This window comes from Leiobunum rupestre, chromosome 6, assembly GCF_980474605.1.
Source record: "Leiobunum rupestre chromosome 6, qqLeiRupe1.1.hap1, whole genome shotgun sequence".
Taxonomy (NCBI): Eukaryota; Metazoa; Arthropoda; class Arachnida; order Opiliones; family Sclerosomatidae; genus Leiobunum; species Leiobunum rupestre.
The window spans coordinates 45,542,199-45,566,486 of NC_143389.1; the positions used below are offsets into that span (position 1 = coordinate 45,542,199).

At 36.6% G+C, this 24,288-nt stretch overlaps 1 protein-coding gene across 1 annotated transcript in view; it reads right to left on the bottom strand.

The window, feature by feature from the left end:
* Window positions 1–13,130: 13,130 nt before the first annotated feature.
* Window positions 13,131–24,288, bottom strand: part of LOC149941141 (cytosolic carboxypeptidase 6-like) — a 384,878-nt gene continuing 373,720 nt past the window's right edge. Inside the window, exons 10-11 of the mRNA XM_090179425.1 lie at window positions 22,789–22,901; window positions 13,131–13,638 (exon numbers count right to left, since the gene is read on the bottom strand). Coding sequence (XP_090035551.1) covers window positions 13,403–13,638; window positions 22,789–22,901 — 349 coding nt within the window. The 3' untranslated portion in view covers window positions 13,131–13,402. The remainder of the gene's footprint in view (window positions 13,639–22,788; window positions 22,902–24,288) is intronic.

Genomic DNA, 24,288 nt, shown 5'->3' on the forward strand with positions numbered 1-24,288 from the left:
TTAAAACCCAGTTTAGGTCAGTTTGAATGCCAGTTTTGACCGCCGACAATAGTTCTTGGTTCACACGTGGGAATCGCTTCACTCCGGTTCGCGTATAGCCAAGGCTTAACGTCATTTCAAATTATGACCAGAATTTTGATAATAATAAGATGTAGGTTCAAAATAATTAGTTAATCATGTTTACTATGCATACAGTATTAATATTGGACATTATTTCGAATTTTATTCCCATTATTTTTGAAAATACGATCAATTTGACTTCCCCGCCTTGTCGTTTTGAAAGCGATTCTAAGCGAACCGACTTGGACGAGTTCCTTCCCGAACCAACACGAAGCGATTTCTCACGTTGGTTTTGAAAAATAGTTATCTAAAACGAAACGATTTTAGGGGTAAGTGTGAACCTGGCTTAGAGAAGTGTATATGTTGAAAAGATTTTTTGCATTTCTTTCGACAACCAACACGGTTTTCCAACCAGGGGCGCCCGCAGAAAGTTTTCAAAGGGGAGGTAATCTTCATACTTACAAGGAGAGTACCCGAGGTGTTTATTGCCGATTTTGTTCAAAGTCCGGCGTAATGTAGACCAATACGAGATATGAAATTTTCCAAAAGGAGACGTTGCACTACCCATTCGATTTGCCATGGCAACCGAAAATGTTTTTGACCACTTCAAACAACAAATCTCCATTTGAAAATGCATGGGATTTTCACTTTTTTTTTTAAATTTGAAAATCATGGAATGCGTAATTTGAACCACATTTAGGTAAATTTCAGCAAGTTAGGGTAAATTGGAAAATTTTTGGGTAAAAATAAGGAAAAAAAACAACTTATTTTTGTTTTAAGTGATCAAAACCATTTTCGATTGCCATGGCAAATTATATGGGTTGTGCAAAGTCTCCTTTTGGGAAATTTCATATCTCATGTAGATTTAAATTACGCCTGACTTTGAACAAAGTCGACAATAAACACCTCTGGTACTCTCCTTGTTAGTCTAAAGGGGGAAGGAACTTCATACCTTTATTAATGCATTTATAGCTCATAAAAGGGGGGGGGGGGTTGGCCCCGTTTGCCCCCCCCCCCCCTGTGGACGGCCATGTTTCCAACAGGCTTCTACCCTCTACCCTAGAACGTCAATCAAATCGGTTCGCTATCTCATTGGTTTTCTAAATCTTACGTCTTCGGACGTGTAAAATAAGGGAAAACTGGACAATGACGTTCCCTAAGTATAAATAATCAGAATCTTGATTCTTGAAATGTCTATCTGAATTAAGTCAACGTGAAATGGGCTGGAAGTGTATCTAAAATTTATATTTTTCATAGGACACAGAATTATTTTAATTTTGTGGGTGGGCTACCGAATCACTTGAAATTGCTGCGCGCAGAGGGAAGATATATCCGTGTCACTTGACGGAAGGGGAGGAACTAAGAAGAAAAGCGGTCAGAATTTTTCAAACGTTTCTGTGAACCTTCAATAATACTACACTAATTCTCGGAATGAATTTCTCTGACTTTTGCAGTTTTTCCCTAACCATTTTTGTACAATAAATGAAAGGTTTGAGGTAAGATCTTGACAAATATTTAATATATATCTTTAATACCATAAACATAAGGGTGAAACTTCCTATTCTTCACATGCAAAAGTTTTACTGAGAGCTATTCACAAGACAGACTGCATTACGGGCTTCGTCGGCGTTTTGCGTCCGCTTGCTAACGCGTAGCCTTTGACAGCGCCTCGCTAGGGGGAGATTTTCTTCTTGTGATGATGTAACTCCGTTACTAGCTCTCAGTAAAATATTCACCAAAGTGACAAACTTATGAAACGATATTATAGACTTATGTTATACGGGAGGAAAACCAAAGAGTATATTGACTCCGTTTCCGTTACGTATAGATGAAATAATCTTTAACCCGAGCTTACGACCACGGAAGACGAACTACCAGCCTACGCGATTTGTTTGTTACGACATCAAGAAAAGGCTTAAGATAATCCACGAGCGCATCTTCGTCTTTCCAAAATCTATTTGCCTGATTTCTTTGACCATTTTCAAATTCCCTGACCTTTCTATGACGTTTTGGGCTTTGTTTTGGATTGCCTAACTTTTCCAGATCGTGTACGTAACCCTGTCCGAATAACCTTTAGTTTCGACATACATTCGTACAGTGTTGTATTCCCTAATTCAGTTTAAAAACTTTCGTAATCGGAAGTGGAAGAAATTATCCAGTACTTTCAATTTGTCGAATTAGGAAGAAAGTGGAGGTAAAACACGAAATGGCTGCACCCCATTTACTGGTAAACAAAGGCGAAAGGTGTTCTTGTTACGTTTAATCCGAAATGCTTCCCCGTTTCCATAATGATGGCGGCTGCCGAGTGTCAGCTTCGTTCCTCCCAAATAAAACTCGGGAGAGTTGAATTTTCCCTTTTGTACGAAAGAAGGCCGAGGCTTACGACTCTTTACGCACCTCCGTCTCTTTCACCTCTCACAAACACTCTCGCTCGTCCCCTGTTGGCTCATTTCAACTTGGAGCTTTTTTCCCTCCATTTCCTATTTCGAGGTAACCTGACTGCTTAGTCGACGGTAGGAATCGGGTAAACTTTGAGTACTAGACTTAGCGTCTCGTCTCTCTGTCAACCGTAAGCCTGGTCTCAACCGCGCTTAGTCTGGAAACTGAGACCGAAAAATCCCCAAGGCTCCACACTCGGGAGTGAGCGGAAAAGTCTAATTAGCTGGCATAAAGCTCACCCTATATTTTTAACGCCAGTCTATCTGACTGGAAAAGTTAACGTTGATCGGGTGTTTATACGCTATGAAGAAATATAATTTAATATTATTTTTTCCCTGAGAAATTAGGTTAGTTTGTAAGTGAACTAAACTTTGGAGCTTCCAGTCTTAAAAGCTCATTAAAATTACGAGGTACCTTCGGAAGGATAAATTGTCATATTTTACTTGCCATGACTGTATATAACCAGCGGGTAAATTTTAATTAACTTGACTGCCGTTGTTGGAGAGGATGTCATGGCAGACTTGGAGAAAATTGAATCGAGGGTGCGTGGGTTTGGACTAATTAACGTACTTTGCGCTTTAATTAAAGGCGCTCTTCAGTTTTGGGATTATTGACCAAATTTTAATAGAATCCGCAGTCGTCGTAAATTATTTTGAAAACGCGTTCTTTAAGGTTTGTTTTCACTATCGCCAAAACGCTAAATTTTTGTATTATGCCGAAGCCTTGGTTTCCACTAGTGCATCACTCAAAGTTGAGTGACGCGCTTTTTTGCGCGCGTTTTAGGCTTATGCCTAGTATAATATTTTTGCGTCGACGCCCAAAATACACGTTTGTCCTAATACCAAATTTCTTTGCATTATGACACGCTCTAGTGGAAACCAATTTTTAAGCCTTGGTTTCCACTAGCGCGCGTTACCGAACTTTGGGACGCGCGTAAAGAAAAATACATTATGACGCGCGCTGGTGGAAACCAAGCTAAAAAAGCGGATAGGGGAATTTTTGCGTCGACACTTGCCGTCGTGGCATTTTGACCCCAATGATAACCAACTTTTAGGATCACGTCCCTACGCCATAATGTTTCCTTAAAAAAATTTTACCGTGTAAATAAAATATGGTCCCATAAAAAGGGCGTTAGATGGCGCCACTATCTCGTATTTAAGAATAGGGATGACATTTTAATATCCGAATCTTTGAACAACAACTCCAGCAATCAGCTTCCGTCAACGTTAATTTGGCTCGCGTATACGAACAAATCGACTAATAACATCTCATCCAACCTCCTGTAAAATCATCCCTCCTTCCATTCCTTAGATTGTATAGTTCTTTTATAATAGTGGAGGATAGGCTTAGCGAACCCGAGCCTTAATTAGTCATTTTTGCTTGACGCTTAGCAGGTCCAGCCCCGTTTCGTAAGAAGAGAGGAATGAAAAGCCACCCTCCCGCCACCCCTCACCCCTCACCCCGCCCGCGCCTAACTGGCAGAGGGAGAGCCGGGTCGTTTGACGCGATTCTTAATTAGACTCCGTGTTGCGGGGGGCCTTTTCTAACTTGCCCTCGTATTAAGAAAGAAGAGAGCCGAGGGAGGCTGAATTTCATCCCGCCCTTTAAAACTGACAGAGGTGGTGACGCCACGTGTTAAGTCTCAGAAACGAAAGGCAAAAAGTTTTTAATAATATCTCCCCTTCTCGTGTTTTTTATAGGACACTTTTTTAATCGGTATCCCGGAACGATTAGCTCGTGTTTTTGCCTGTTTTTCCGTTGAAAGATGTTGATTAGGGCCTCGGCTTCTGTTAGTACGTTATTAACTAACTTTCCCTTTCCCCGTTTCCTCTTTTCTGTTTTTTTTCATTCCCATGGAAGCTAATTATCCTCCCCGTATCCTCGATGAGTTATTAGAGACTTAGGATTTAGCGGTTATTGCCACCAAAGCGGTTCGCGATGGTCTGGATAATTTGGGTTCTTGTATTTTACTGTTTGCGTAAGTTTCCCCCCCACGTATCGTAACCCCTGGTAGTTGGTTTCTTCATACTCGTAATACGCCGAAGTACCGCGGCTGGAACACTTCTACAGGCGCTAGTAGACCAAAATTAGACCTATCCGGTGTAATTCGTTAAGGCTAAGCATGAAGGAATAGTAGGGAGCGGAATTCCAATCCAACACCGTAGTGACAACTCGCCGCTGCCGAGAGGGGGGGGGCATCGAAGATGAGGGGGATGGTCGTGGTAGACTTTTTTACACTCGATTGGTAGATCGCGTCCTCTATTAATAAGAATATACATTTAAAACTGTTGGAAATCACGTGGTAAGTTTGAATCTTTCATGATAATGGATCACACTTATTGTAAAACAAAAGATAAGAAAATAACTAAGACCCAACTGAAAAAGAAAGATAAAGGTACCGTCCCATTTCAGATTTTTGTAATTAAAAAACCACTTGTTAAGGCGCTATAACAATTTACATATTTCTAGAAAAAATTATTTATACTTTGTAAACTTTTCACGTTTTCTTGTATTTAATATTTATACATAAGTCTTGTCTTAATTTTCTCCTGGCTCTCCCGCGTTTTTCTTGTTTTCAGAATCAGAATAAACACCGTCCGATAGATGGCTACAATGAATTCAGTTTTCCGTGTCACGTGTTAAAAGTCTACCACGATATCCCTCTTTATTTTAACGGCGCCCACAGGTAAGAGGAATTACACTGCCTAGCCAGTTCAGACCAATAATTTCCCCTCCTTACTATTCCTTCATGGGCTAAAGCCTGGTTCGCACGGGAAGTGTTTTCCTGGTTTTCTATATTTTCTAGTTTTACCACCTTTTCCCGTGGTTCTGGCGCGCAGGTACACGACTGTACACACGGACAAAATTTGACGGATTTTAACACAGCGAGCGCTGCCGGGGAACGAGAAAACGGATAACCTTTTTTTGAGGGGCGTTGGGCTCGACCAGTCAGCCAGCCTTATGTCGTCACGTGGTAGACGCAAAAATTCTTTCAAAATCGCTCCTTATATCACGTGACAGCGAAACGCTCGCTGATTAGTCGAACTGAAAGAGCTTCAAAAACCGGGAAAATAAAGTAGAGATATTTCAACATTTTTTACTCCGTTTTCTCGTTTACCGGCAGCGTTGACGGCGGAAAAATCCGTTAAATATTTTCCGTGTGTACAGTCGTTTTCCCGTGCGCCAGAACAACGGGAAAAGGTGGTAAAACGAGAAAATAGAGACAATCAGGAAAACACTGCCCGTGTGAACCAGCCTTAAGTTGTAACTTAACGAAGCGTCTTTACGCGTGATTAAAATTAACGCTCGTTGACGAGTATGTATTTCCGAAACGGGCCATTTAGTCCCGCGAAGTTATTGTGACCGAGGCTTATAATTCCCACGGGATAATACCTAAGGAAATTTACTGGAAACATAAACAGGCTCCTATTTCACGCGTTTTCCGTTTTTCGATATAACTTAACGACGCTATTTTTAAAAATTCCCCTACTCGCGTCTCGCTCGCTGCGAAACTAGCTTTGTGGGAGAAAAAATGGATAACAACGTCGTGATAAAAAAAGAATAGGAACGAGAGAGACAATGACCCTAGACTGGACCTATAAATTCATGGTTATATTCGACATTGACATCCGCGAGATAACCTGAAGCGTCGGTGTAGGGGGGCTTATAATTCAGTGACGTCTCTTCCTAGACGATAAAGCTTCGCGCAATATTGCCCAGCCTATAGGTCGGACTTTCTAGCTTAAAATATAAAGCATTCGATTATGCTTAACTGCCTATCTACGCGTTGGGGGCGGAAGGGGTTAACTCGTTTCGAGCGCGCAGCGACGTCAGAGCTCGCCATCCAGGAGCGTTCGCGCACCGTCCGACTGTGGGTGTTCCGTTGCTAAGCGCCGACTACGAAAGCCAGCGCCGAATTCTCGGTAGCTAATGACGTGTGAATGCGGTACACGTCACTAGGCACGTTTCACGCGCCATTGCCGATTCGCCGCCATTTTTCATTTCGCCTCCATCTTTCCTCTTCTTCCCTTCTTACACTCCTCGGAATATTTTCCCGCCTTTTCCCTTTAGCCATAAAACGTGATATACTATAAGCGAGACCCACGTTGCCGTTTATATCGACTGTACGACGACGGTACAGTTGGTCTTGATCTATCCACGATCGAATAGTACTAAGCCCTAGTCACCTATATATACCGGTCTTCGCCGTTGGCAGCGAGCGAAGAAGCCATTTCCCATTTTATACTGGCCATCTTTAAGACGACTTCGGTACGGTTTCGCGACGTACTGTCAACAGGGATTTTCCCCGGGTTTTAAAGAAGGGGTGGAATTATTCGCGAATTCGAAAAGAAAGATCCAGAGGATGAGTTTCGGTATCATTTGGGCGTAAAATGTAAGAAACGATCTCTCCAAGAATGCTTTTTTTTCTCTCTTTCTTTACATCCTTAACTCGTTTTTTTTTCGCCGAAAGAAGGGATGGTTTGGAGAAAGAGTAAACAGCTTTATGCAAATAAAAAGGGAAGATATTCAATGTGATTCTTATACGCTCTTTCCTTCCGATAGAGTTTAACGTCGAAGAAGAATTATCCATGGATCCATTCGCTTTCTTCTCGCGCCTTTTTTATACGGACGTTTTCCGCTGTTTCTCTTGAATTTTATTCCGATTTATTCCGCAAAATCAGTCTCTCTCCTTGTACGAATTTTTGATATTTCTTCGGTATAACGCGGCGGGTTTTGCTTACGACCATAATCGCGTTCTTTTATTTTTCAGTTTGTCGATGCAAATGTTTTTCCGAGCGAGACTGTAAACAAACTTTATTTTTTTCCCCATTTCGATCCGCGAACTCAGACGCCCACACTCGAAAACAATATTTGTTATTTTTGTACGTAGGATTTTATTATTTTGAATTTAGAAATCGCCTTTACTTTATGAAAACTAGATGGCGATACTTGTCCGACCAATTGAAAGGGGTCTTCGTTCGATAGCCCACACGATGGATAAATAAATCAAAACGTTAATTAACAAATCAATTAATCTAAACGTTAGTTAACAAATCAATTAATCTAAACGGTAATTAACAAATCAATTAATCTAAACGTTAATTAACAAATCAATTAATCTAAACGCTAATTAACAAATCAATTAAACTAAACGTTAATTAACAAATCAATTAATCTAAACGTTAATTAACAAATCAATTAATCTAAACGTTAATTAACAAATCAATTAATCTAAACGTTAATTAACAACTCAATTAATCTAAACTTTAATTAACAAATCAATTAATCTAAACGTTAATTAACAAATCAATTAATCAAAACGTTAATTAATTAATATAAACGTTAATTAATTAATATAAACGTTAATTTATTAATCTAAACGTTAATTAATTAATATAAACGTTAATTAATTAATATAAACGTTAATTAATTAATATAAACGTTAATTAATTAATATAAACGGTAAATAATTAATCTAAACGAAAAAAATCAAATTAATATAAACGTTAATTAATTAATCTAAACGAAAAAAATCGAATTAATATAAACGTTAATTAATTAATCTAAACGAAAAAAATCAAATTAATATAATCGTTAATTAATTAATCGAAACGTTAATTAACAACTCAATTAATCTAAACTTTAATTAACAAATCAATTAATCTAAACGTTAATTAACAAATCAATTAATCAAAACGTTAATTAATTAATATAAACGTTAATTTATTAATCTAAACGTTAATTAATTAATATAAACGTTAATTTATTAATCTAAACGTTAATTAATTAATATAAACGTTAATTAATTAATATAAACGTTAATTAATTAATATAAACGTTAATTAATTAATATAAACGTTAATTAATTAATATAAACGTTAATTAATTAATATAAACGGTAAATAATTAATCTAAACGAAAAAAATCAAATTAATATAAACGTTAATTAATTAATCTAAACGAAAAAAATCGAATTAATATAAACGTTAATTAATTAATCTAAACGAAAAAAATCAAATTAATATAATCGTTAATTAATTAATCGAAACGTTAATTAACAACTCAATTAATCTAAACTTTAATTAACAAATCAATTAATCTAAACGTTAATTAACAAATCAATTAATCAAAACGTTAATTAATTAATATAAACGTTAATTTATTAATCTAAACGTTAATTAATTAATATAAACGTTAATTTATTAATCTAAACGTTAATTAATTAATATAAACGTTAATTAATTAATATAAACGTTAATTAATTAATATAAACGTTAATTAATTAATATAAACGTTAATTAATTAATATAAACGTTAATTAATTAATATAAACGGTAAATATTTAATCTAAACGAAAAAAATCAAATTAATATAAACGTTAATTAATTAATCTAAACGAAAAAAATCGAATTAATATAAACGTTAATTAATTAATCTAAACGAAAAAAATCAAATTAATATAATCGTTAATTAATTAATCTAAACGTTAATTAATTTCAACGTTATAAATTAAAAGTATTATTAAAAAATTTAATTAACAAATCAATTAATTTAAACGTAATAAATAAATCACGTCTAACCAATGGTCTTCCATATATACGCATGTGTTTAAAAATAAAACATTTTATTAAATTTTTTATTTAAATTTAAATAGTATATTATTCTAGACCACACATCATCTTAGATACTTTTCATTCCAATATTTATTATTCTAATTCAAATTTTAATATTTGTTTAAGTTCATTGGTTGTATAAAAGGCTACTTTGAATTATAAACGAAAAGTTTCAAAGAGCCAGGCGAGTCCTTGGAGAATGAGTCCCTTATTTTTGTTATAACTGTACAATTTTGAAAGCGAGCGTTTACGACATTTAACCGAATGACAACGAGTTGGGGGAATAGGCTGAAATTTTATTCCGAAAGAGGGAGCCACGGGGAGAATAGCCGCGTTAAAACTCGGAGCTCTCTTTAACCTTGTCCTTCTGGCCGACTAAACTACGCCGGTTGAATTTGAATTTTTACATTCTATTTGCCGGAGATTCTCCGACAACGAAAGAGGGAGCAATTTTCCCGAGAAACTTTTAAATATTCCACGGCCCGCTTTGTACTCAATGTCCTGATATAAATAAGGAACTGCATATAAATAGCCTATGATGTTGCGTATATAAGGAATTTTCTATTTATATTTGGCTTGATTTAAAATGCGTTTTACTTTTAAACGAAATATTTTTCTAAATTTTTGTTATTTTCTTCTCTATATTGACGGTGGACGATTGATATTATTCGATTAATTAGTATTTATAGTTCGAAAAAGCTTCGTTTGATTTTCATATAAACATAAGTAACATAATAAACATAAGTATGGCACAGAAATAATTCGACTAATGATAGTCTGTCGTGGAGTGATTGCGAAATTGGAAGTTTACAAACAGGAAACTCGTCCCTTCCTACTATTTCCGTTGGCCAAATAGTTGGTTAGTCAGATGGTGAGAAAAGCGTACACGCGTTGAAGTTTGAAATTCGAAAATAACTAACTAAAAATAGTTATTTTTATCTTCCGATTCAACAATTCCTCATTATTTTTCAAAAGTAAGCGTTATTTATACTTTTGAAGCATTTCAATTTTCAATAGGCTTTGGCGAAAAAGGGATCGTCCAAATACTAGGAGCAGTTGTCAGTCCGTCGGTACGTAATGGTTTACTTTGTCATAGGCGAAACAGTCTTTCATTAAAAAATTTGTGTCAGGTGAATAGGAAGTGTCATACTTATGTTTATTATGTTACTTTTGATATTAGTAACAAAACGCAAAAATTAGATAACTTTATCACAGGGCAGACTCGCCAACAAGTGACAAATTTGTCTAAATTTGTGATACATTTCCGTCATGGGGAAAGCGTTGTTTACAAGCTCTCGAAGGGATTTATTATAGTGGCAGAAGATCACGTTGAAATCATCTTTTTACTTTTAGCCAGCTTGAAAAGTTTCTTATTCGGCGTATCCATCGGGATTGCAGTTAGCGAACGGACGCTTGATAGCGCGTGGATGGGACGAACCGCGGTTGCTCGGTTATGGCCATAATCGCCGTCTCATTGGTATTCCGCGACTGGCGCGCGACGGGGGCTACACTCGGGTGTCCCCTTTCCGCCCTCTGCTGGTGAAAGCTGGCGACGGCGAAATTCGAGAGAATACCAATAACGTTTACAAGGCGCGACGAATTATAGCTAGTTCGCACACAATAATCCGTGACTTTTAAGAAATCTGACTCTTACCTAATCTCGTCGCGTCCACGTCGACCCCTTTTCCGAAGGTAGAGTTCGGTTTCATTTAGTTTATTCATTTGGCTAATTCGAATATTCTTTCCCAACTTTAACTTTCCCGAATGAAAGTATATCTGAGCCTTCGTAACTTTTCCAAATTTCGTACGCGATTTCTTCTAAAATCTCGTCAATAAACGCGGGGTATTCGCGTGTACGTTAACAGTTCCATTACGAAACCGGATTTCCTGATATCAGGAAAGCCGTCTTAACGGATGACCAAACGTGTAAGTTGGGCAAATTAAATTGGACGTTGGTACAGCGGTCGTCGCCTTAATTGTCGAAGCCTTTACGTAGCTATCCATTATAGCTTCGACGTGATTAATGGTACTCAACGCGGTGGGAAGGAATGTTAGTTCGGCGTTGAATCGAGGATCCTAATCTACCTCGGAAATATTCGCGAATCGAATAACGTTCGATCGTCCAATGCGAACTCGACTTTGATATTTTTTTGGATAAAGAAAGTGAAAGGAGAGATTGGCTCTCCGCTAGGCTCCCAATGTCGGAAAGAAAATTCCACGTGGGAGCGCGGGCCATTTTTTCCTCGGTTGTCTCTCTTCTCGGAGCGTCCTTCCATGTCGGTCCGCAGCTGCGGGTCCCGAAGAGGAGCAGAAAGGAGCCGCCAGCTCCGTGCTCAGCGTTCTTCGTCCCAGAGGAATCAAAATGGCGGAATTGACGATCTTTCTGCCTTTTTCTCTTCGTGTTTTTTTTATATCTCTCTTTGGTAGTTTTATCTTCTCCTATGATCTCTTTGGTCATTTCTCTCCGCGGACGGAGAAGCGGAAGTCTTTCTCGACTTTAAATACCCCGAGGAATACACCCGCGATGCTTTTTAAAATTTTACCTCGCCGGAGTAATCCGACTGAATTAGAGACCCGCTTGCTTTTTCCTCTTTTTCCCAGACGAAAACTCCTCTTTCGAAGCTCTCCAAACTACCTCTCGGAAACTCTCTGTTTGGTCTTTATCTACGCTTTTGGTGTTGGGCCTATTTTCTGTCTGCGGCCACTCGAGTCGACGCTTTTCTTTTGGCTGCGTAACTCTTCGGCGTTGGTTTCTTCGCCGTACGCACGTAGAGTCTTTTGATCTGAAATACTAGATTTCTTATTAATAGCTACGTTCTAATTTCGTAGTGTTATTTGTAATAGTGCTCGGCATTCGATTAATTTTTATCCATGAATAAAATAAGCTCGGTGATATTTAAATAATATTTATTTTAATAATTAATAGTTGAATAAAACTTGTAAAATGTTTAAATAAAATCTAAAGTGAATAAGCCTATTATTTAAATAAAACAAACAATTATTTAAATAAATACCACTTTTATTAAAATAAATGCTTGGTTGCGTAAAAAACATAATTAAATAAGTTAAAATGATATTCTTTTTACCAACGTTTTTTAAATAAATCAGAAAATTTCGGGATAATGAATAAACAATTCCGAAAACTAATTTGTAATGACGTTAGGCACATTGCGCCACAACTTAAAAAAATATTCGTTAAAATTTTGATAATAATGCCCCTCCCGAAAACATTCTGGGGGGAAATAATGTAATCCCCCCAATTTTATTATCGGTTGTAAATTAAAATTTATTAAATAAAGGGAGGAACCGCTTAATAGAGCAAATTTTAAATTAAGGTCCTTAATTTTCTTAAGAAATATTGGTTTGGTATCAAAATAAACTTGAAACTTGAAGATTTCTTTTATTTTTCTATTAATTACCAATTTAAATTGATCTAAAAAAAATTTCAAATGCAAAAAATACTTAACCTGGTCCATTTTTTGGTTTAATTTTTTTTCTTATCGCCAGTGGACTCCCCCCAATTCTTAAACGTTCCTAGTAGTGTTGTAACTCGGAAAATTTTCCGTATGTTTTCGAAAAAAAAAGTTTTCATTCCATGATTAGTCTAATATTGTTTGCAAATTTAAATAAAGCAGCATTTTCGCCTAATTTTTTCGAATTTAAAAGTAAAACTAAACCTCTATACTAGCTTTAAACTGATTAACAATGTAACATTATTAATGTTTTGTAGTACGTTTACTGTCATTAGACATTTTATATCGATAAAAAGTAATTTGTTTAAATTTTTTATTTTTCCGGAAAATTAACAACACTAATTATTCGCCATGTATGAAAAAAATGATATTCGAACCACTAATATTTGATTTTATTTTGAACATACGAGATACATCGATTTTTTTTAAACGATTCCAAAAATTAGCTTCGAGATCACTTTCACGATATCGTAGGAATTGGACGGAGCCGCCACGTATAGATTGTAGAAACTATTAAGGCATGCCTATTTAAAATTGTGCCGGATGCGTGATAAAAACAGCGCGTACAAAGAGCATTTTGTTAATGAACGAGGAGGCGAAGATTAATTCTCGGTGGACGCGCGTGTGGACGGATCAATTTATCGGCCGTGGAAACAATCGAATGGAGAAGACTGTCCCGACGATCGTAATTTGGAAAACAATGAGTCACCATTTTGCGGCCTCTCTTTCTACGGCTGCCTTCGGATGGAGAATAATGACCGGGATTTTTATTTTATTTATCTCGCTCCTGGCTGACCGTATCTTCGCCCCTGGGTATTACTTTTTCCCTCTGCTCGCCGCTTTTCCTTTCGGAGCGGCCGTTCTGCCGCGGGCGGAAGCCTCCTTTCCGGGGGCGCGGGAGGGGCCGACCGATCTCGGGGGCCCTCTTCCGCGGCCCGTTCCTCCGGGGCCCCCCTTGCGAGAAGCGCCGCCGACCGCGTTGGCCGGGATATGACCAATGGCCGTGTAATAGTCCAACATCGCTCGAGCCAAGTTCTCGCCCAGACGTAGATCTGTGGTTTTTGATAGTTAAGGATCTGTACATTCGACTATGAAACGTTGCTTATGAACCAGTGGCGTAGCCAGGATTTTGTTTCGGGGGGGGGGGGGGCACACCATTGAAAAAAAAGTAAAAAAATAAAAATATTTGTACGTACGACCATACGTTTCGGGGGGCGCATGTGCACCCTGTGCCCCCCTAGCTACGCCACTGTTATGAACGCCATTTTACTCTCCGTGCAAAGGGAAATTAATCCCTCTTTAAGATGGACAAATTCGAGAGTGCTTATTTCGATCGGTGGCGCCATCTAGTGTGCCAGATCGGTAACTTTTGATTAAGAAGGGGCTTTAAATATAAAACATTTTCCCGATTTTTCGGAACTTGTTTTCATTTAATTGCGAAAATAGAAACGTTATTTCCTGATTTTATCCCGTGTTCATTTATTTTGTAAACCAATTTCCATTTGTAATTGAATAGTAAATGCTACCTTAATAGAATTTTAAAAGAATAAGTTTTCGAATTAACTAAATAAATCAAACGACATTGTTGGAAATCTAATTTTTCTACTCCAGAAGTACCCAAGTTTTAAATTTTAAAGATAGTCAAAGTCGATTTCTTTATTTTTATTATTTATTAAATATTTTTATCACGTTATTTATGAAATATTTTCTATTATAAGATTTAGTTTTATTAAATATTTTCTATTATAAGATTTAGTTTTATTAAATATTTTCTATTATAAGATTTAGTTTTATTAAATATTTTCTATTATAAGATTTAGTTTTATTAAATATTTTCTATTATAAGATTTAGTTTTATTAAATATTTTCTATTATAAGATTTAGTTTTATGAAATATTTTCTGTTATAAGATTTAGTTTTATGAAATATTTTCTGTTATAGGATTTATTTTTATTAAATATTTTCTTTTATTAAATTTATTTATATGAAATATTTTCTTTTATTAAATTTATTTTTATTAAATATTTTCTATTATAAGATTTATTTTTATTAAATATTTTATTTTATTAAATTTATTTATATGAAATATTTTATTTTATTAAATTTATTTATATGAAATATTTTATTTTATTAAATTTATTTATATGAAATATTTTCTATTACAAGATTTATTTTTATTAAATATTTTATTTTATTAAATTTATTCATATGAAATATTTTATTTTATTAAATTTATTCATATGAAATATTTTCTATTATAAGATTTATTTTTATTAAATATTTTCTATTATAAGATTTATTTTTATTAAATTATTTATTAAATATTTTCTATTATAAGATTTATTTTTATTAAATTATTTATTAAATACTTATTATTAAGTTATTTATTAAATATTTATTATTAAATTATTGATTAAATATTTGTAATTAAATTATTTATTAAATATTTGTTATTAAGTTATTTATTAAATATTTATTATTAAATTATTCATCAAATATTTGCTATTAAGTTATTTATAAAATATTTATATTTTATAATGAGATTTAAGTTTATTTTGAGATCACCATTTCGAAGGTCGAGATTTTGAAGGTCACCATAAAGGTACCTAAAATCGAAGTAAAATTTTCAAACGGTGGCGTGTCCCTTCAAGAGGTCGGTGGTCTTTTTTCTATCAAGCGTATAATTGTTTGCCTTTAATTAGTCGTTTCTGCATAGCAGCATATTTATCCCGCGCGGTTTCATTCGAGGCCTAAAACCTAGTTAATAATTCTGTTCTCGTATTTCCCGGGGCAACTACCCAAAAAAGTCAACAGAAAACGGTCGCTCGTTTATCGGCGGCCGAAGAGAACAGCAAAGAATTTGCAGACTGTCTTAATTTTGTCAGTGGGACAAGAAACGTTTCTTCGAAGCAAATAGAAAGATGGTGGGCCAATTACTGGCGTAAATATTTCCCTCCGCTAATTCCATCGTTTACAAATACTAGTCACATGTGAAAAACTGTTCTCGACTAGAAAGATCTTGGCGCGAAACAAAAAATACTTTGGGTAGAATTTATTTGTATCGACTTAGAAATGTAAAGGGTGAATCCTTTTTACTTGGCTATGTATACATTTTAGCGCTCTATTGGATTGTAAAAAGAATAAAAAAACCGCTAAAAAGTCTATAAATTTTAATCTGTTAGAGAAAGATCATGAAATTTAATTTTTTCTGAAATTATTGGCAATAGCGGCGCTAACGGTAGGCTGAGGTAGGCTTCCTGTGATTTGGCAAGGGGTCACATATTTACAATAAGGGGGCGTTGTATTTTTACTGGTAAGTCCAATGGGTCTTAAGAAATATCAATTTAACGAACTCTATACATTTTGCTTTAAGATTCCGGCTACGGCCAATTTTTTTAAGGTGCCTATCAATTATTTGGCTCTAAATTCGAAGAGCAGACGGAAAAGAGTTCGTTACAGTGTGAGAAATAAGGTACTATCACCGGCCAATCGCCAGTTTAAAAATTAGCTGGGCCAGTTAAAAAATTAAATGCTTGGGGGTGTTAGTGTATTTTCCCTTCAAGATTTTAGTTCATTAAAAAAATATTATATTAATCCCTAAAATTGTTTGGTCTTCGCTTCTATGCTGCGTGCTTCGCCGTACAATGTGATACATTTGTGATAGTAGTGATTTTTTAAATTTAACATTGCTCAATAAAGATGTTTCTACATATTGCTTAAGCAGATTTATAGTTCTTTATTTAACAGTCCAAAATTTTGAAATACCCATATGTAAGCCTATGCCCTAGCACATATTGTCAAAAACAGATAATTTGACCATAAATTATGAAAGCCTGATTTTGAAGGTTAAAAATGGTAAGTGGCCAGTGGCCAATTTTTAATTAAACTACCTAGGCTCTACTGGCCACTGGACTTCGTTATCTTGTGGATAAAATTGGTCGGTTTACAGTTCGTTCGACGGCGAGTTTGCTTTACAGGGGTAAGCAAAAACTCGGATTTTCTTAGCTTCTTTCAATCGAGAGATGGCGCCAATAGTTGCTAAATTGTAGCGAAAAAGTACTAGTGGCTCCATCTCAAGTACTTCTGATATTAAAAACAAAATCCTAACATCGCCCTGCCCCTGTGACTTACTACCCAGTTGTACATCAGTAAACCCACCTATTGTATTAGCAGAAAATGGCGTGGTTTTATCTCTTTTCCCCCACATAAGTGCCTTATTCTTTCGGCGCAGTTGTGACATCTCTCGTTGTGCACTCTTGTTTAATTCTCTGCAATTATTCCGTTCAGAGGTGGCGGCACTGTACAGGCCACAAACTCAAAAATGGAGACGAACATCTCCCGCCCAACTGGAAGGGAAAAGTGGGAGGGAGATGTTCGTCTCAGTTGTCCTTTTGTCTAAAATTTATTTGCGCTTGGACGTGCCTGTTTTAAGATAATCACTTAAAGTTACCTCCTTCCGGGGGGGGGGGGGGGGTGCACATAATTCTTAGGATACCCGTGAAAAAAGCTTAGTGATTATTGGCAAAAGTGATATAACTACAAATGTGCGCCAATACAATCGTTTTGGAAAGGAAATTTACAAGCGAAGTAAAAATTGGGAGGGTAGGTGGGGGGGTATTAAAAAGTTGTAGTGTCGCCTAGTGAGGGCTTTGAGAACTAAGGAAGCACTAGCGAAGGCTAGCAGGCTTATAGCTTTTTTTCCACTCGACGGAAACGCTACCGCCATCTATCTACGCTTTAATACAAAACATGAAAGAAACTAGAAAAAGGGTGCATCGTTCATCCTAGCCTAGCCTTCTATGCGGGCTGTCTCGATAGCAGCATTCTTTAAATCTTTAGCATTCGAAAATATAGGAACTCGCACACTTTTTGTAGTTATGTCACTTTTGTTATTGGTTACACTGGGTGTGCACTTTTGGCTAGTGTTTCACGAAAACGAAACTACATACAAAGGAAACTATTATTTTCAAAAGTGTAACACTTGGGCAAAACGTTATAGGTTGTGGCTCACCAGTAGCGGCGCTAAGGGTGGGCTGAGGTGGGCTTTAGCCCCGCTACATTTCTAAGAGGGGCCACATATTTATAATTAAGAGGCCACATATTTGAATTTATGAATCTTCTTAATCTCTAGAAATTTGTTTTATTGATAAGAAACGTTTTACTGGAAAAAAATCTTTCAAAATAATTCATTTACTCAAGAAGAGAGTAGACCATAAACAGATATAGAGGAAGGGGGCAGAAATTGAAAGAAAGTACTATTGGCGGTAGTGGCGTTTAGACATTAACCGAATTAACTAACTTGACGCCCTGGGCCCAAAAGGCCTTTCTATAAAATAAGCTACGCTTGCTGAACTTGTTTTTTTGTAGCTCATTCGTCACGAAATTCGTAGAAGTTCAGTTCAGTTTATGTATAAAAACCGCTTGCCTCGTCGTATTAACTCTTATGTCCAGGGCTTTTCGTAGAAAAACGTCATCGATACGTCACCTGTGACGCAGCAGCAACATCAAAACAATAATCATGAAAAATCTGTACTACACAAAAGGAAAACACTAGTAAAGGTCGATTACGTTTTCTAATGCACTGAATAGATCGAGTTTAGCCAATAATTTTAACAATTTTTTTAAAATCTGGAATAGGGTATTTTAATCTGAAAATCAAGGGGTTCGACACTCGTAAAAATCACGTGCACTCTAGAGAAAAATTAATTTAGAAATCTTGAAATTCCCGAAATCTGGGATAAAATCGGTTAAAAAAAATCCCGAAATGAGCATAAAAAACCAGAAATAAAGGCGAAAATCATCCCCTGAAATCTCAAAATCAGTTTATAATTTCTGAAATCACCTTGAGATTCACAATTTGCAAATGTCTAAAAAATTCATCCACACGATACGGCAACTAAGAAATCAGACTGAATTGGAAACATGCAAATTGTTTCCTATGATCATCACTAGATGACGCCACTTCAGTCGAAATCGTCTTACAGGGCGGCGTGTCGAAACAAAATGGCGTTAATTAATTCGTAAATTCTCGTACCCGCGCCTCTTAAGGAAAGGACCAATTTCCGTTACCATATATCGGGGATGGATATCTGGATACTCTCTATATCGTCATTCCATCGAGTGGTATTCTCAGTCCTCTCAATGTCGAGAGCTTTGATAACGCGTACCCGAGAGTTATAGGCCTCGGCTCTTCAACCTTTTTTGTCGCAAAGGGAGCAGTCGATCCTGGAGAAGAGACTTAACAATGTTTCAAAAGCCTATTCTTTATTACTTTCCTCGCTCGATTTGCCCAATCTCTATCTATCTCTAGCTAGATAGAGATAGAGAGAGAAAGAGAGAGAGGAGCGTGATATCATCCCGCATCACGCGCGAAACCCTTTCCTCTCTATCCGGGTGAAGGAAAAAGGAGGGGGGGGATTGAACGCTTCAGATTAATCCCGAAAAGGATATCCCATCCAGATATCTCCACTCTATAGCTTTGGAAAATTAACATAGTCTCCGGGCCTCTCCATTATATTGGGACGCCACCGTCGCTAAAGGATGAGATAGGCAGCAGCCAGAGAGCGGGTTAAGAGGATGGAGAACGCGTCCGTTTCCCCGGTTTTAACTCGCACCTTAAACAACCGCCGACGTAGCTTCTGAATCAGTGTGTGTTCGTTGTCGTTGACGTTAAATCTAAGGATATTTCATATTCAGTCACTTCAATGGTGTGTTTTATAATATTACTGTAGAGCGTTTGGATAAGAAATAATCACTTTATTTATTTTTATCCACAAACGAAAATTATCCGAAAAAAAACGATTATTTTACATGTTAAATTGCTATATAGCCGTGGATAATATCCATGGATAAACAGTTAATTGTAATTTCTATGGTTAATCAAAACTTTAGCGGTTAATTTATCTGTTTCGCCGAGCTCTAAATATTAGTGAGGCTTTATCCTGTATTGCCTGACTTCAGGAATCCATACCTCTACTTGGAATGCTTATCACGGCAGATTTTCGTCTCGTTGTGGCTGACAGTTTTTTGACGTCACTATGTTAACTTAACAGTTTTTCTCTAGTAGGTGGGGCCAAAGCCGTCAGAATGATCTTACCATACGCGATACAGCAAGATAAGCATTTCAGGTAGAGGTATGGATTCCTGCTGACTTGTTTATTTTTTATTTTTTAGGAGACATCCCGAGGTGTTTCTCCCCAATTTTTTAAAACTCGGGGGTTACGTAGACCTTCATGTACCTTGAAGGCTCTTAAAGGGAAACGTTTCAATGCCTATCCGTTTTGCTATGGCAACCAAAAATGTTTTTCACAACTTAATTTAAATTTTCTCTGCGTAAAATAACATGGGGAAATCATGGATTGTAAGGGAACATTTTCCAAAAATTAAAATTTTGGCAAATCAATTGGGTAAAATTGGGTGAAATTTTCAAAAAAATAAAAAAATTTAAATTTTTGGCAAAACAATTGTGTAAAATTGGTAATTGGGTAAAATTGGTAAAATTGAATTTGTCTCCCCTTTGACATTTTCAAAAATTGCTAATTGGGTAAAATTGGTAAAATTGGGGAAAATTGGGTAAAATTGGGTAAAATTGGTAAAATTGGGTAAAATTGGGAAAAATTGGGTAAAATTGGTAAAATTGGTAATTGGGTAAAATTGGGAAAAATTGGTAATTGGGTAAAATTGGTAAAATTGGGTAAAATTGGGAAAAATTGGGTAAAATTGGTAAAATTGGTAATTGGGTAAAATTGGGAAAAATTGGGAAAAATTGGTAATTGGGTAAAATTGGTAAAATTGGGTAAAATTGGGTAAAATTGGTAAAATTGGTAATTGGGTAAAATTGGTAATTGGGTAAAATTGGTAAAATTGGGTAAAATTGGTAAAATTGGGAAAAATTGGGTAAAATTGGGTAAAATCGATAAAAAATGGGTAAGAAACCCCTCGGGATGTCTCATTGTAAGTATACCGGTGAACGGAGTAAAAGGATGGTGCACTCTTAGTCGCGCTAGCTTGTCCATCTTGTCAATCGAGCTATTCTCAGCATCGGTCTTGAATAGACTTAAAGGCCTTTAGATAGAAAATAGTGACGGGTTTGCGAAACCTCTCCTTTTTTATTCGAAGGCGGCCGCCGCTTCGGAAGTATAAAAGGCTCTCGGGTTTCGGCGAACCCGAGCTAGTTTCCTTTTCGATTGGGAAGCTGGAACTCCTTCCATATATATCACCGGTATATAAGGTTGGATCGAGAGAGAGAGGCAGGGTTTGTGTAAGCAAAGTCATTGGGAAGTCAGTAGCGACGACTTAATACGATTAAGCGAGTCCACACACACGCGGCGAGGGCCTTTACTTCCTTCCACAGGCAGCCGCAACTCCGTCGAGTGTCCTCGACCCCCTCCTTTTCTTCTTACACTCACTACCTCCCAAACGTCGAAAACGAAAGTAGATTAACCAGAGCCAGCCAGCCAAGCTTTTATTGGTGCTCAAATTGCGCTCGGGGTACTAATAAGGAGCCTCCCTCCCCTTAGAAATCCCTTTACTCTCCGGATATAATCAAGTCTAAGGTGATAGTTCGCCGCGTAAGATTGTCCTCGCCAACTGTACCCAGTGGCCATCTTCGGTCGTACTGTCACGGTCCGTCTCTCGACGCTAGTGGTATTCTCGGCCAGCCATTCCTCATCGCTTTATTGGACTAATTGTTCCCCACCCCTTCTGTACCTATAGATTCCTCGACGTGATTTTTCATCCGTTCACTCGTCGGCTCTGTTTGTTTATTTAATTTGAGAGTGATTGCGAGGCCCGTCTGACTTACGGCTTGAATGGCGGCCGGTTGTACGTACACGGCTGGTCGCTCGCTTTGTATAAATAAAGCAATATTAAAACCTCGAGCTAAAAAGATCAAAATGTGCTTGGTTGAACTTTCTGGGCGAGTTATTTCGGGCCGCGGATTACTAAAGATGCAAATGCCTTTAATCTAACGGGGCAAATATAATAATGAATGTCGCCCACGGTCAAACAACTCCGATTTGTTTAATAATAGAGTAGTATCGCTCCGTAGCTTTGGGCTATGGCCGCCATTTTGAGGGCAGTTTTTTTTATCTCTAGGTAAAAATACACGGGTGACGTCGACATACGTCACGCCGATGTTACTCTATAGAAGGGTTATGAATAGGTTATTTTGTATCTCCATTTAAAAAATAATCAGCGTGGTCGGGAAATTATATACGTAGACACTCGGATGTCGAAGGAAGACTGCTGTGGCGCTGATAATTTACTTAGAAACGGGCGTGGTTTACTATAACTCAAAGTGGATTCGACACTATGAGTTGGCTCGAATAGAAGTTAACTTACCTTAAATATTTTACCGTTTCTCTATGTACCTTTACATAAAATGAAGCCTTAAGCATTCTTAGTGTACACATATATAATTTCTTGGTCTGGAAGGCTAATTTTTAAATTTAACTACACTCCGGCTATTCAGTGTATCTAAAATTGTAATCAACCTTTTTTTTATCGCATTTCTGGTTTGGTACTAACTCGAAGGCATTGTTGAATGTTTTTTGAGTGTATTTTTAAATTAAGTATTTCAATGATTTTGATTAATTTGATTAATTTTGTATAATTACTTTTCAAATGTAGAATTGTGTTTTGAACTTGAGTATTCTGATTTAATTTTAAACTTAAATTTTTAGAAGATAATTTCTAGCCAATTTTTGAGTTGTAGGTGGATTTCATATTAAGAATAAAGTAAATAAATCTTAGTAATTTTATACCACAGTCGTAGCTATAGCTTTAATAGTGGGTGCCATTACGGGGTAAAAGTTTTTCTCTATTTTCACGTAACATTGGTGACATCAGGTAATTTCCGCTTTGAAAGTTTCATATTTTACCAAATTGTTTTTGACCTAGTAAAGCGCCTAAAATATTGCAAATTATCTCAGTTAATTTTCTGAAAATAAAAGCGTAGCCCGTATTTTTAAAAAGCGGGTAATTCAATCCACCTCCCATTTCTCAATAATTTACGTCGATGTTTTTAACGTATTAAAAATGGGCGACTCGCGGGGACACTTTGTACGAAGTCGCTTTTCCAAAGTGGATACCCTCTGTTAATATTTAAATAGGCAGACTTAATGCACCTTCTCAATAATTGAGCTTATCGACAAAAACCCCCGCATTCTTTCTTTGCCTTCAATCTTAGAGAAAAAGGATACAAGATTCTTCGGTGTAGGGGATAACTTGATTACCGCTCTTACTGGGATAGCCGAAGAAGCTGACTTCCACCGTATAACAGTTGATCTTGTCATTCTCCAGGGAAGAAAAAAATCTGAAAGGAAAAGAGGCTTTTTTTGTTTACGTCGATAAGTGCTGTTCAGCTACTTAATTTTGAATATAAAAAAGCCGACGGTTTTTACGTACACTCTTTTCTTTTATACTCAAAATGGGACTATCCGATTTCCGCTAATAATATACGCGACGGCGTGGATTTCAAAATAGCCCCTTAGTTTTGATTGTTCTGAATTTTGGAAAAGAAACGATAGCAAAAGAGAGCGATACGCGATTGCCAAGGAATAAGATCCTTTCACGGGAGTAACGCCATTAGACGACGATTTTTAAATACCCCCAAGTCTTACCAGATGGCGCCAACATTTTGAAACGCCAAAAAAATCCAATTATCTAAAAACCGCGAATAATACAATTTTTTTTATCGTTTCTCTTTATGTCAAATTTTTCTTAAAATTTTTTTACCTAAAATTTCGTTTAAAATAGTATTAAAAGATGTATTTAGTAATCAGTACTTAAGTAAATATCCGCCAAAAAAACGTTTACAATGGCGCATTTTAGAATAAATAAAAATATTCAAATTGAACCTCTATAAGCATGGATAGTAGATTTTAGAGGATCGGTAAAAAGCCTGGTTTTAGCCCCCGTAAACCAATCACACTAAGGGAGTCGGCCAAGGTTATTTTAAAAAAACAAGTATCGCTAAGAGTGGACGATACTGTTCGAAAAATACATTTTTACGCCAAAAGGTATTTTTTCACGTTTTTATAGATTAAATATGGTGTACTAAATATCAGTTGATAGTTTTTATTGAATTAAAAAACCAAAATTAAAAATTACTAAAATATAAAGCGCAAAAAATTACGTAACAATATCAACCGCATTAGATTTCCATTTTGAAATTTTAAGATCACGTGGTACAAACGACCTTGCAAGACTCCCTCGGAGTCTCTCGAGCTGATTGATACGTGGGGAGAAATAAAATGCACTGTGGAAGCTAGGAGCATAGACTAAGAAAGGTTTCACAAGGACATTTCGCGCGCGAATTAAGATCATGTAAAGTCTCAGCACGGGAGGGCGCCACGTATATCAAAATGCTGGTGCGATCCAAATTCGAAGGACTCAAATATTGTTCTTATTAGCACGTGTTTTAGAAATCAGATGTGATACACGTGAGGTACTACATGGGTTTGAAAATAATATGCACGTGATCACCACTTTCTTAAAAATCCGCTGGGCGCGCGGCCGTTCGCACCATTAACGAAGTTGGGGGTTCTCGCGCCGCCGGTTATACAGGAAAAAGCTAAGGGGGGTCACACGCGAAATGTCCTTGTGAAACCTTTCTTAGTCTATGCTAGGAGCAACAAACACAAGGAGAACGCAGCTAGCCTTTAAACACGCTAACGAAGGGTTGTGTACGAATTTCATTG